The sequence below is a fragment of the Ursus maritimus genome, unplaced genomic scaffold, assembly GCF_017311325.1.
Source record: "Ursus maritimus isolate PB19 unplaced genomic scaffold, ASM1731132v1 scaffold_35, whole genome shotgun sequence".
Classification (NCBI taxonomy): Eukaryota; Metazoa; Chordata; class Mammalia; order Carnivora; family Ursidae; genus Ursus; species Ursus maritimus.
Window position 1 is genome coordinate 8,570,040 of NW_024426119.1, and position 14,526 is coordinate 8,584,565.

Genomic DNA, 14,526 nt, shown 5'->3' on the forward strand with positions numbered 1-14,526 from the left:
AGACAGATGTCTGGTGCTCTGATTAGCACACACACACAGGGAACCCAAATGTCTCCCCTTCAGACCACATACAAAGGGGGAAATTTCTCTAATTCAATCCAAAATCAAAAACTTTCTCTGGAGTCTCTGCTGGGTTCGCATATCAATGTTACTCTTTCCACCTAATGGTGGAAATACAAGAAAGACCATATTTATTGAAACACGAAGTCAAATTTCACCTTGCCTACGCTTACCTGGAGGTCACATGTAAACAGTGAGGCTCCCTTTGCCTTTGAAACCGTAGTGATTTGTTGAAATGTCAACAGGTCATGGACGTAAATGTTATTTTCTGTTCAGAAGGAGGTATAACAACAGTATAAATTATCATAATTCTCTACACACACACACAAAATAACGATCTGAGAACCAAACGGCAAGTGTTGGTTGAAGATGTATCTTCGGTTTCACTAACAATGATTTATTCTGCCTGTTATCAGAATTACATTACAAAATGTGAGAGGTCACTTTTGTTCCTTTAAATTCAGGCTGGCTTATGCAGAAGAGCTCTTTCACTACCAAAGCACTCTTACGCTCTTTCTCAAGTCTGGAAGTTTGTGATGCAATATTTGTACAAGAATAGGCTTTCAAAGCTACTTCCATTAGGAGGCCTCAGTAGAAGAAAGGAAATCCTCTGTGGATTTGGTACAATCCCATGGCAAGGATTTCTTTTCTCGGAAAGCAAGCAAAATAATTTCACTCGAGCCTCCTATCTAGTTTACTCATGAAGATTTAGTTACTTTAAATGTTTCTCTCTCCACCTAGAAACTCAGTTTAAAATGATTCTACCATTTGGGCCCTGGGCTGAACAGTACAAAGCGTGAGGCAAGTTTCTAATCCTCTGTTAAGAAAAGGCCTCGCTGGCTGCCTTCAAATGAATCTATGGCTTTTCAAACGAGTCTGGTTTTGATCTGTCTCTCCTCTATCTCTTGCCACTCTGCCACTCTCTGCCACACATCCTAAGTCTGGCCAGACCCCAGCGCCTCTGCTTAAAATGTCTGCCTTCCTCTCTCTTCCTGCCAAAATCCTAATCATCCACTAGACGCTGCTGTCTTTCCCATTACTAAGATCCACTACATTTTCTATAGATTTCCGTTGTAACTTATACTGTATCATGATTACTTTCCGTCATTTCGGTCTTCACAATCAGAACATAAATCTCAAAGACAGAAACCATGTCTCATTTAACTTGGTGTCTCCAATGCCTAAAGCAGGGCGCAATAAATATCTGCTCAATGACTGCATAAATGAATGAATGAATGAATGAATGAATGAATGAATGACACTCCATGGAGAACAGAGCTCAAGTTGATAAGGGATGCTATTGCCTTTAATACCTGTGTACCCTGCTGGGTCTGGTTTGGAACAGGTCAGTTTCAATGTCTATCAAATTAACCATGAAACAGTGATTAATCAGGTCACAGCTTTTGTTTTTTGGCACAGGAAATACAACTGCAACCCCTTTTCTTACCTAACAAGCTGACCAGAATCTTAAACTGGGAAACCACATGGATCTGGAAAAGAACAAATCATTAGACTCAATCAAACATTTCCAACAAGGCTTAACAAATGTTCATTTAAGTACAGTACTAAAAAGGGACTAAAGAGTCTATGCCAATGACAGGGATCTGACTGCTATTTATGTGCCATCGCAATTTCTGCTCATTATAGAGGATCTCAGGCACATGATGGATGAACCCAGATCCCTGCATAAATGCGAGAACAGACAGCAGAGGATTCAGAGTTAATAAATAATGTTATCAAAGTTCCAGCTTTGAAGGGGTCTCATAGAAGTCAAATATTCTTGTAGTGACCACCATCAGTGCCTACCTGCTGAATCTTTTTGGAGAAGTTTTTATTGGATTTCTCTAGTGTCACTTCAAACCTGTTGCAACCTATGGAAAAGAAACAAACATTCGCGGTTCCAAACATGTAAAAATAACCACAACAAAAACTGCTGCTGCACACGGCTCTCCTACAGGAATCTAAAAATTCCTAAAAGACTGGAAGCTGGAGATCTACCCTAGACAGCTGTCTTCACTGAGTACAGGAAGTTGCTTTCCACTCCAATTTTAGAACAGAGGGTTTCATGCACCTTCACTTGGCATTAGCAGAAAGAATCATACCGCAGAAGCTCACTGAAGCTGCCCAGGTACTTGTGAGTCTGAAGGTCTGATCCTACAAAATAGTACCTTGGCTAAGTGTCTGTAAAAAGTGCCAGTCAAATAGAAGAGCCCAAGCAATGAAACCCAGCCTGAAGCATCCTTAGAGCTAGACCAACTAAATCCCAGCAGCGCCCCTACGTCCTGCATCACAGGACAGAGCAAACACTCAACACTATCCCCTCGCCTAAAGCAGTTCAATGCCTCTACACTTCCCGCTGCTCTCAGGAGACGCCACGTCGGTTGGCACTGTTACAGAAAAGGAAGGAAGTTACACACCATAAAAACATGTGATGCCAGCCTTGTGCGGATGACAAAAACATTCAGCCTCAAAAGTCACCAAAAGGTCAAAAAGAGAATAATGATCATAATAATTACAGCAGCTATCATAAACTAAGCAATAACTAGGTGCTGCGTTCTGTGTTTAAAAATTGATATGTATTTCCTATAACCTCACAACTGCCCCTCAAGAAGTAGATATTACTATTCCAATTTCGTATGTGAGGGATCTGACAGGTGAAGCAGGCAGGTAGCAGTGAGAGACAGCCCAGAAGCAAAGTCAGGGCCGACTGTAAAGCCCGTGTGCCGAGACTACACCCTACTACCTGCGTCCCAGCTTGTGAAGAGACTGTTCATACCGCTGACCGCGAGCTGCTCCCCATAGCTAGTGGGGTCCATGGCCCAGTCAGTGGAGCCTCTCCGAGGCAGCCACAAGGGCCCATGCCGCCAAAGCTGGTCTTACTTCTTCCACATGTCCCTCGGAAGAGGAGATGAAGGGACTCTGGAGTTGCGGGAGATTCAGAAACGTGCCCTGTATTCTGCCATTATATTTCAGAAGAAAAAAAAATTTCAGCCACTTCCTGCTTGATAAAGAGTTCTATATTTGGAAAGGGCTTTATTATTACTTCCAACAACTCTCTTCATAAGCAGAATTATCTAGGACTGAGGTTCTCAAACTCTGTGGTGTCAGGACTCCTTCACAGCCTTAAAAATTATTGAGAATCCCAAAATTTTAACATGGGTTGTAGTTATCAATGTATACCAGAGTAGAAATTAAGACTGAGAAATTTTAAAAATGTGTATTTATTAACTCATTTTTAAATATTAGTAGTAAGCCCATTACATGTTGGCATAAACAACATTTTAATGAATAACAATTTCTCCAAATTAAAAAAAAATGCATTGTTTTACATTTCTGTAAATCTCTTTAATGCCTGGCTTAATAGAAGATGGTGGACTCTCACATCTACTTCTGCCCTCAATATTTTGATACACTGTTTTGATTGAAGGATATGACAAAAATCTGTCCTTACATGGACACAGAGTTGGAAAATGGAGGAATATTTTAAAGCTTTTTCAGATAATTGTCCATCTTCTTCTTTGATACCATATGAAAACTTGACAAATGGGAGTTTCTTACAATGTGGAATCTGAAACCTATTAATGAAACTTTCTGTCAAATTAAAGTCAATTAGTCTATCTTATACTTTATTTATTTATTTCAAGTAGGCTGCACACCCAGCATGGAGCCCAAGATGGGGCTTGAACTCACGACCCTGAGATCAAGACCTGAGCTGAAATCAAGAGTCAGACACTTGACTGACTAAGCCACCCAGGTGCCCCCTGTCTTACACTTTAAATGGATCTTTTACTCATGCATGATTTAGAAACTTCATGCACTGGAAAATACTGTTCAGTTACACAGATTTTCCAAATGTTAGCACATTTTGTTATAGGAGATTTTATACACACACACACACACACACACACACACACACACACACACACACAAAGTCATACTCATTATCACCTCCGATGTCATCAGAAAAGTATTGAGAAGCTACTGAGCTCATGGGGGTAGATACAGTTTTTCCACAATTCTAATATTCTACTGAAAGCCCCAGCCTGACTGTTGGCAGCTTATACTTCCAGTCGTTTTTTTTTTTTAAATGACAGATTCCTTTGTTCATTTTTTAAGAAACATGTACCAAACATCCAAACGGTGTGCAAAACCAGTCTATCAGTCATTCTTTTAAGCAAAAATGATGCTCCATGAAAAAAGTGGCCAGTTCAGCTCATAACTCAAACAAGTACTTTTTCTCAAGACAGCCACTGTGCTTCAAACCTTGGCACATGGCACTTCTCACTACATCAGAGATTATTAAAAGGAAGTGTTGTCAAAGATCAAGATATAATAAAATAATTTTTATTGCCACACGAAGAATATCCTTAGGTGAAACTTGATTTAAAAAAAACAAAAACCACAGTGAAAGCGAGCTGGAAAACAACACAACGACTACTAGAACAGTTCCGTACCAACAAGCTCGCTCACCACTACCCTGAACTTATGCTAAGGGCCAGCAGTTCTAGCTACCACCAGTTCTGTATCAACAGTACAAAGGTCAATAAATGTCAGTGAAAAAATGGTTTAGTGTGACTGTGAACTTAGTTTTGACCCAGTAAACCTTCTGAAAGGATCCTGGGGACCCCTTGGGGTCTACAGACTGCACTTTGAGAACGATTGCTCTAAGGTGACGGCACCACTGAAGTAAACCTGAAGTTGTTAAGACATGTGATGTGAGCTTATCTAACGCCTCTATTTAAGATAGGAGTAGAATGAGGCCTAGAGGTTTTTCCGAGTTCAAAGATGACTCATATCTGATCCCAGATCCGCTTAATTCCAGTCTCTCCATGACATCTTATCACCCTCTCCCTTTCCCCAGAAAGACAGTCTGGTTGCAGCCCTATTTAGGTTTGGAATATCTCAAACTTAGAAACCAAGTTAGTTCCATGGCTGATTCATGGAGGCCCAAGTCTATTTCTATTTCGGGCCATAAATAGGCGAGAGCTGAGGCAGCACTGAACTGTTCTCTAAGGGTAGAGGGAGAAGTCAAGTTTCCACTCAGAGTTTGATTCCCAATTGTCTAAGGCAGGTGGCACTGCTACTCAAGTTACCTATGCAGAAATTGAGCCCCAGGAATTAACGTCTCAAAAGTCACATGGTGAACTCATCACAGGGCATGGACCAATCACCACCAGGGTTCCAAGTCAGATTAGCATTAATATTACCAATTTGAGTCTATATTCTGTTGAGATTTACTCTTATAGTCTAGTTTTCAATTCCCTACCATTTATATAACAATGACCTATCAAACAAATCAATTTACCATAGTATTGAGTATTTGATGCTACAAAGAACTGCTTATGTGCTGGGGAAAAGAATATTAAGCTCTCTTATCTCCCTGCCCTGCACAGCATCTGAGCCTACGGTGGACATCAAATCATGATTGTCAAATGCTGAAACAAATCCAAGGCAAGCTTAATTTTAAAAATTATAGTCTAACAGGTGTCACAGAATGGAACTATTCTGGCCCTGAGAACTAAAAATTTACAGCCAGGGCAAGCAAAGTACTGCCCCAGGGCCAAATCCAGCCCTCGACATGTCTTTATAAATAAAGTTTGGTTGGAACACAGCCACGCCACTCCTTTGCATGCAGTCTATGGTTGTTTTTTGCTAAAATAGCAAAGCTGGTAGTCACAACAGAGATCTCAGAGCTTACAAAGCCTAACTTATTTATTTTTTGGCCCTTTCTGGAACAAGTTTACTGACCCCTGATTTAAAGGAAAGTTGAAAAACTTAGGAACAAAATACACCCTCTGCTTTGACTTCTGGTTTCTCTTCTGACTGGATGCCTCCCTCTTTCCCTATTTCACTGGTGATGGGTAGCAGAATAGGCCACCCCAAAATATGCCACTTTGGGATAAGGATTATTTTCAGCTGAAGGCAACTGAGAGGAAGCAGATAAAGACAGACTCTCTCCGTCCCTCTAATTTGCCTAAAAACAGAACATATATTTGCAAAGGTGTCCCTCCTCCCCTCTCTACCAGGGACAGAATTTCATCAGCGGAGACAGCTCTAGACCCTCATCAGCCCAGAGAGGACAGCCGAGCAATGTGCTAACAAACTTTACTTACTCGTCCTTATTCCATTAATTCCCCCATGTGTCTGCCTTCTAACAATTTGCCATCTTAGGAACTTGAAGTCCTTTTCCTTTGTCTTATCACCTCTCTAAAAATTTGTTGTTCATCTGTTAAGATGTTATACAAGCCCAAATTGCAACCACCCCTTTGAGTTATCCAGCACTGAGTGCTCCCATGTGTATGTATAATACACATGTTAATACACTTGCTTGTTTTTCTCTTGTTAATCTGTCTTTTGTCAGTCCAATTTACATCTTTCCACCCAAGGAACCTAAAATGGGTAGAAGGAAATTCCCACCGTTTTTTCCATGTTACTCCTGCTCCAGGTTCCAAAAGGAAGTATCTATTTCCACTCTTACCTTAAGCTATTTACTACAGAAAGTGAATTGGGTTCAAAGTCATGAAATTAAGTTTTTTCTAATATAGTCAAATAATAACACTTTCATATGGTTCAACACACTCTGGCATTAACAGCAGATTTCTACAGACTCTGGAGCTCCAAGGTATATTATCCAAACACATCAATTTTCCATAAAGAGAACACAGATATAAAATCAGGAAAACCGAGTGAGGTGCTTTTTCTTCCCCAACAGAGGAAACCCTAACAAAATAAATTTCAAAAACTTTAGTTATTATTCTACGTTTTTACTGAAGAAGTCACATTTGAGCAGAGCTTTACTTTTCAAAATCCTTGCATCTGACTCCAACAATTTTGTGAGACAGTTTATAAAAGAGGAAAATGACATTGGAAAGGACCTACTCAGTCATTTGGCCAAGGAGAAGGAAAGCTGGGTTCAAACCCAGGCCTCCTCTCTCCTAGTCCACCCCCCACAAGTTAACAAAAGTTTTAAATCAATGGTTCCTAATTTTGTTTCCTACCACCACAACATTCACACAAAAATCTTATTCCCATCAGTAATATTTCTTACTTCGGACAATGAGTCTCCTAGAAGCAAGGAGGGGAGGAACACTCAACCCCACCTACCAGATCAGGTAGGAAGATAGAGTCTGAAAAAAAAAAAAAAAACCCTAGAGATTTTCTCATGCTTCTCCCCACTTTCCCACTGTACTACCCTCAACCCCAATCATTTTTAATGAGCCAGAAATCACTGATTTCACAGTTATATATTAGTGGACTATCACAATTTTTTGCATGAGTAGTAAGTCACCTCTCTCTTGATACTGGAGAGCTGCCACTTACCAGCATCCTTCCGGATCCTATAGAGAAGAAGATGTCCTTGTTTGGTGCCAACAAGCAGCCATTCCTCTGGAAAAAAAGCAGTGAGAAAGGTCAATCAGCTTTAGTTAAAACCGTATTTCTTGAGCTGGGGTTTGTAATCAGAAATTGAAGGGTCAAGAAAATGAGCTGCTTTTGATAGCAGGTGTTTCGCAAAGCTAAGGAATATTTATATTCAAGAAATGTTTGAGAACCAATCCATCGAAAAAGTGTCATTACTGACATATTAGAGAATATAATATGTCCCTGCTTTCAGTGTCTCAAAATTAAACTGACCAAGAATAGGATGAAAATTTATAAAATGGATAGTGTAAACACGAAACTAGGTAACTAATACCAGAAACAGAACTAAAAGGCATCCTTTAAAGGTTTAATGCTTTTACTTTAGGGAAACTAAGTAGTGCCATGGATATTAAGTTCACAGAATTCATTATCTTAAAAGATGACGTAGCAGACAAAAACAAGTGTTGACAAAGATGTGAAGAAATTGGAACCCTCACACATTGTTGGCAGGAGTATAAAATGGTGTGGTCACTCTGGAAAACAGTCTGGCAGTTCCTCAAAAGATTATACATAGACCTATCATATGACCGAGCAATTCTACCCCTGGGCATATACAGAAGAGAAATGAAAACATATGCCCACACAAAAACTTGTACACAAATGTTCAAAGCGGAAGCATCGGTAACAGCCCAATCTACCTTTTGTGTGCAAGTACATGAACTGATGAATGGATAAACAAAATGTGGCAAATCCATACAATGGAATATTAGCCAGCCATTAATGAAGTGCTGATACATGCTAAACGTAAGAAGCCAGACAAAAAAGGCTACATAGTCTATGATAGACTCTATTTATATGAAAAACCAGAATAGCCAAATCCAGAGACAAAAAGATTAGTGGCCACCTAAGGCTGGTGGGTTTACAGGAAAATGGGGGTATGGGTTTTTTTTTTAGGGTGATGAAAATGTTCTAAAAATGACTGTAGCGATACTCGCACAATTCTGTGAATGTACTAAAACCCACTTAACTGTACACTTTAACTGGGTGAACTGTGCGGTAGGTGAATTACATCTCAATAAAGCTCTTATTTTTTTAAAGAAAAGGTCTAGGCCAGTGGTTCTTTCATATGTATCAGAATTATGTGAGGATTTGTTAAAACAGACTGCTGGGCCCTGCCCTCAGTTTCTGATTCAGTAGGTCTCGAAATGGGCCTGAAAATGTCCATTTCTAACAAGTTCCCAGGTGATGCTAATGCTGTTTCAAGGACTGCATTTTGGGAGACGCTGGCCTGTCTATGCTAAAAGAGGCTCCAAAAAGGGTTTAAATAATTACCCTGACAGATCTATATTAACTCATTAAGGGAAGTTAAGCATGTACAGAAACTTCCTCAGCTTTTGGATATTGTAAAAGGTCATTCATTCCTTGCGTAAACTCTCTTGATATTGGATAGTGGTACAAACTGATAAACTTCATTGAGCATGCGTTGTGCTCCAGGAAATGCTAAGCACATACCATGTTACTTCATTAATCCTCACAACTATCCTTTGAAGTATGTCCCTCTTATAAATCCCCATTTTACAGATGAGGAAGGTGAGGCCTAGGGGTTAAGTAATTTGTCCAGAGTCATACATGTAGGAAGATGTGTGCAGAAGCATCAGGACATAACCACAGGCTGTGAGGCAATTACTAAGGCATCCTATGTCAAAAGAATGGGTGTTGGCCAGAGGTTGTCTGAAAGGCACTGGTTGTATTTATCAAAACAGGTCAGAAGCCACATCAGGAACATTTTTCCAGGTTGATGTCCTTAGTCTTCCAGAAAAATAAAGTGATTCTGACTTCTTTTGTGTTTGAAAGCAAAGGCAGGACACAGAAAGATAGTGTGTGTGATAAGAGAAATCAGTAGTAACACTAGCTCTAAAGGAATGTTGAAAATTTATGTTGGAGCAGAACACAGAAAACAAAAGAAACAAGTTCACGATGCTTGCTTTGTAAAAGATACTGTGCTTAGAATTCTACTTATAGATACTACTTTATTGAGCAACTGGTATTACTGAAGTTGATTTTTAGGACACCCCCTGCTATTTCAGATATAAATGAGGTAGAAATTTTTTTGAATTCACTTATAACATACATAAAAATTTATAACCAAAAGGCCAAAAAAATATTCACCATCTTCCCCATCCTTCCCTCCCTACTCTGCTCCCCAAATTCCCACCAACTTCTGTTTTTCTTTATCTCTTTTTACAGCTTCATTATCTTACACTCAGGTCTGGAAAACATTATCAATTTTACCTCTACAAGGTACCTTGCAACAGCCATATCCCAGTCCCTCCAGGGACCCCTGTGAAGGCCTCAACTGGTCTCACTATGTGTCCTTCCACATTCGCTGTAGGTTACCTTAGAGCACATCTGTGATACTGTCACACTGGGGCTTAAATCCTCATGAAGCTGCACTACCAAAATATGACGTCACATCATAAGCACAACACTCAAGGGTCTACTTTCCAATTTTATTGAAATGTTTACTTGCCAATAGATATTTCTTACCAAATGTCTATTGGTCAGGAAACAGAATCAGACAAATTCATTAAAATTAAAAAAATTTTAATTGAGGGTTTTATTTAACCCTCTTCACATTATCATTTGAAGGTGCTGAGGGAAAAATGCATTTATCATACATGTAAAGTATTGTAACAACTTTCCTTTAAATAGTAAAAGCACCACACACACAGTCCTAATCCTCACACTCGAAAGGGTAAAAACAGATGCACTAATGGCACACGACCTTGAAGAGGCTTGATTTGGTTAGAGAAGTCAGGGCAGGGAGGGCGGTGGCGCCTGGGTGGCTCAGTCGGTTAAGCGTCTGCCTTCAGCTTGGGTCATGATCCTGGAGTCCCGGGATCAAGCCCCGCACTGGGCTCCCTGCTCAGCGGAGAGCCTGCTTCTCCATCTGCCCCTCACCCCACTCCTGCTCTCTCTCTCTCAAATAAATAAATAAAATTTTTGAGGAAAAAAAAATTAATTAAAAAACTCAGTGGGGGTTCAGGTGACCAGAGGACCTGACCCATGTTGGGCCTCCACATTCTATGACATGTCATCTATGACATGACATTGCATCACGGATGCAAAACACAGAAAATGAGAGGCTTGCAGAGCAGACACAGAATGGGGTAGAAAGTCCCTTCTGAGATCCAATACAGCAAATCAGAAGGTGGGACACACCACAAAAATGGTGTAGTCTATGGGTGACACATACATGAACAAATGTGAATCAGCCCTAGAAAACTCCTGACAGCCTAATTCTGAGCCACAAGGTTGGACTTTATCCCTCCTGCAAAGTGAGTAAGTGCTGGGCCATCTTGCTCATAATTACCCTAAGGAAGCTCCGTCCAACAGTACAACCTAGTCCAAGCTCATGTGATAAACAATTCCATTCCTGGCCCAATGCTGGCCACTGCAAGGAATACAGAAATGAAAAAGATAGCGGTCATTTCCCTTTTTGGGGTCATAGGGCAAAGAACAGTGTTCCTCAAAGCATAAGCCTGTTTAGCTGCACCAGAATCACCTGAACTTATGAAAAATGCACATTCCTGAGTGCTGTTCCCAGAGATTCTGACACAGTAATTCCGCAGTGGTGACCTGATATATGCATTTTTTAAATTCAATTTTTAAACTATATGATGCATTTATGTAGTTTCAATGCTAAAACTGTGGGAAGTCTAGCTTCCATCCTTGTCCACTCTCCCTGTTTTCTCCCTCTGCTACAGGCAACCACCTTAGTCCTTTTGATCCTAATGTTTCTTTGGAAAAGAGAATAATTGTGTAGACACACATAGAGATACACATACGTACATGCATCTGCATTTTTTTTTTTTTTTTTTACAGATTCTGAATATATATTAAAGTTTGGGAACCAGCATCCAGATTCAGACATGATTTACTGGATATGTAACCTTGGAAAAGTTACTTAAATTCTCAGGTTATTCCTCTGCAAAATGGAGTTATTTATTATTCCATAAAAGTTTAATAAAGATTAGTACTCAATAAATGGAAGCTATTACTATTAACATCATCATTCATTCATTCATTCATTCAACAGAAAGATTTAACGAATACCCATTATAAGGAACTATTCTAGGAACTACAAATAAAGCAATGTACAAAACAAAGTTCCTGCTCTGAAGGAATTTATATTCTAATATGGAGAGAGACAATAATAGAACATAAAATAGCGTTAGGGGCAATCCATGACAAGAAGAAAGATAAGGCTGAGTAAGAGAATAGCACCTTGTCTTATAGCATCGTCAGGGAAGGTGTTGCTGATTTATGTGACATTTCAGCAGACACCTGAAGGAAATGAGGAATGAGCCATGTAATATTTAGAGCCAGAGAGTGCCAGGCAGAGGAAAAGAACAAGTGCAGAAACCCCAAGGTAGGTACGTGCTTTGTGTGTTATGGAACAAGGAAGACGGTGTGACTAGTAGAACGGAGCAAGGGGTAAGAGCACAGATGGGGTAGATGAGGGGAAGTAACCACAGGCCTGATGATGTCAGATGTACAAAGCACTTTTGGAACTTATTCTGAGTAGAGGAGAGATGTGATCAGATTATGTTTTTAAGGGATCACTCTTCCTGTGTGGGTAAAAGACTGAAAATGGCACAATGACAAACACAGGGCAATCAGCCAGAGGACTACTACGGTAATTCAGATGAGAGAAGTGGTGCTTTCAACAGAATAGAAATCGTGAAGATGAATTGGATGTGGTGTATAAGAGAAGTGAAGCATGATTCCAAAATCATTAGCAAAATGTGTAAACAGAAATGTCATTTGCTGAGATGTGGGATACAGGGTGACGAGCATGTTTTGGGAGAGTGGGATCAAGAACCATTATGGCCATGCCACTAGACACCCATAGAAAGGTGCTGAAAAGGCAGCTGGATCCTACAGCTCTGGAGTTTAGGGAGAAGTCATCATCATCAGTATCCTCATTTCCATGTCCCAAGAGACGGATTATGGTGTCTCTCGAATATTGTCTGGCCCTGCATGATCTGGCTTCGGGAAGTTCCTGGATGAATTTTCGATAAAAGTGGTAACGACTAGATACAGCAATATTCACTGCTGCTTAAATCTGAAAACAGTTTTATGAGTCAAGAGGTGGTAAATAGCCTCTTGTAGTCCAATATCTACCACAGCATCCTAGAAGGTAATAAGCATTTCTCCTGTAGGATGGGAGATCAAGGTAGACAGAGCTACCTAGCATTTCAAAACTATCTTTCTGAAAAGCTCAAGTACAGGGAATCTTTACTGTGACAAACTGGATTGGTGAGAGGCTGAGATCCATGTACTACTAGTTCCATAGGATATAAGTCAAGGATTCCAGCAAGCTAAGTAAAGCATGGAAAGCAGCTGCATTCACCCTTTCCAGAAGCACATGTCCTAGGCTGAGTTGGGTACCCCTCCTCCATGTTTCTATAATAGGCAGCATATGCCTGCAGTATCATTTATCTTGTATCATAATCTGCTCCTATAACTTTGTCCCTCACTGTGTGACCTAGGAGCACAGGCACTGTTTCTTATTCATCCTTTTACCCTTGTCTTTAGCAGAGAAACTGGTTCATATAGGCATTTAATACATACTTGATGAAGAATTAGGGGAATGTGTCCCTTTGTGCAGTGTCGAGTCTCTCATTTTTTAAATTTCTTTTGTCATCTATTTATTTTTAATTTTTGGCTGAGCATTTAATAACAGAAAATGGAGGTTTTCTTGCGATATCCGGAGGAAGCAAGATTCTCTCCTTAACCCAAGGGACTAGGACTGCTTACTGTGGAGGTGTGATTTTAAAGAAGCCCAGGGCTGCTAGAGGCAAGACTGTGCACATTAACATGAAGACCTGTAGTGAAAACACCCTACTGAAAAGGCTGTGAGGAACTCTGCAAGATTTCCTGGGTGACAGTGTCCATAAATGATGCAGAAGATGCCAGCCACCACCAGATTCCACCAGGCCCAGTTTGGGTACCTAGCTCAGTATAAGATCTGATTAAGAGTTCTGAGCCACCTTTTTATGGCCTTTGATTTCTAGCACCTGGAGATTAACAAGAAAGACTCAAATCATTTGTTTGGTCTTTGGTGACTGTTATCAGACACAACCACTCTAAGAGCATAATGTTCATAATTAATAGTCAAGGTTTAGACCCCTGAAACCATTTGTATTCTAGAACATACAAGAGATGCCAGACCCTGCTTTCTGTACTGGCCAATCTCAAGAGGATTACACAAGTTTTTAATAGGTTAGGTTTCATGACAGCCTTGAATGATGCTTTTCTACCTACATAGTTAGGTAGCTTGGGCACTTTGAATATAAGGCAATCAACCACTTGGCTAGACTGAGTTTAGAACAACAACGTGAGTTACCTACAGTAATGAGAAGTGAACGATGAGTGATCACTAAGGGAAAAAAGGCATATGGTGTTAACTCATTTAGTACCCCAGAATCATCTGGACAAGTTCAAGCCCCGGGCAAGTTGAAAACTCCTCACGGCTTGCCCCTCCAAACTGAAGACTTACTGGGAATGGAAAGGAGCCAAATCTGAGCACAGTTAACGAGAAAAGCTCAACCTTCAACTATGTACCGAAACCAAGAGTAAACGTACCTAAATGACTGGGTCCCTGAGGATTGCCCAAACAGTCCCACTGCGCTCGCTGTCTACAATACTATGCCCTCCCTCATCCCAGGTGTCTTTCGGACAGCGTCCGACCGGTGTTCATACAGCCAGATGCCTGTCCACTTTCCCAGCCTTGTGAAAGGTCGGAACAGCTTCCGCGCAGACCCGCCTCGGCCCCTCGGGCCCTCAGCTCACCCCAAGCAGCCAAACAGTCGATCTGCAGAGGCAGCTTTTCTAGGATCGGCACTGGCTCGAAGGCGTCGTGCATGGCGGCGAGCAGTCACCGCAGCAGTCTCAATCGGAATGGGCCGGGCCGGGCCGTGCCTGGGCCGAGAACCAGCCCAGTGAAAAGGCCAACCGTGATGCTGGACCGGGACCCTAGCTACAGGCCATACGACAACACAGCCATCAACACCGGACTTCCTCCGGGACTAAGCCCGCCTC

At 40.9% G+C, this 14,526-nt stretch overlaps 1 protein-coding gene across 4 annotated transcripts in view; it reads right to left on the reverse strand.

Moving 5' to 3' along the window:
- VPS39 (VPS39 subunit of HOPS complex) overlaps positions 1-14,518 on the reverse strand; it is a 42,381-nt gene extending 27,863 nt beyond the window's left edge. Inside the window, exons 1-5 of one of the 4 annotated variants that reach the window (XM_040620494.1) lie at positions 14,278-14,518; positions 7,381-7,446; positions 1,867-1,931; positions 1,508-1,550; positions 234-328 (exon numbers count right to left, since the gene is read on the reverse strand). In XM_040620494.1, the coding sequence (XP_040476428.1) occupies positions 234-328; positions 1,508-1,550; positions 1,867-1,931; positions 7,381-7,446; positions 14,278-14,350 (342 nt within the window). In that variant the 5' untranslated portion in view covers positions 14,351-14,518. Of the gene's footprint in view, positions 1-233; positions 329-1,507; positions 1,551-1,866; positions 1,932-2,131; positions 2,160-2,836; positions 2,997-7,108; positions 7,295-7,380; positions 7,447-14,277 lie in introns of those variants that run through there. The other 3 variants (XM_040620497.1, XM_040620495.1, XM_040620496.1) reach the window with 3 other exon arrangements.
- Positions 14,519-14,526: the final 8 nt, after the last annotated feature.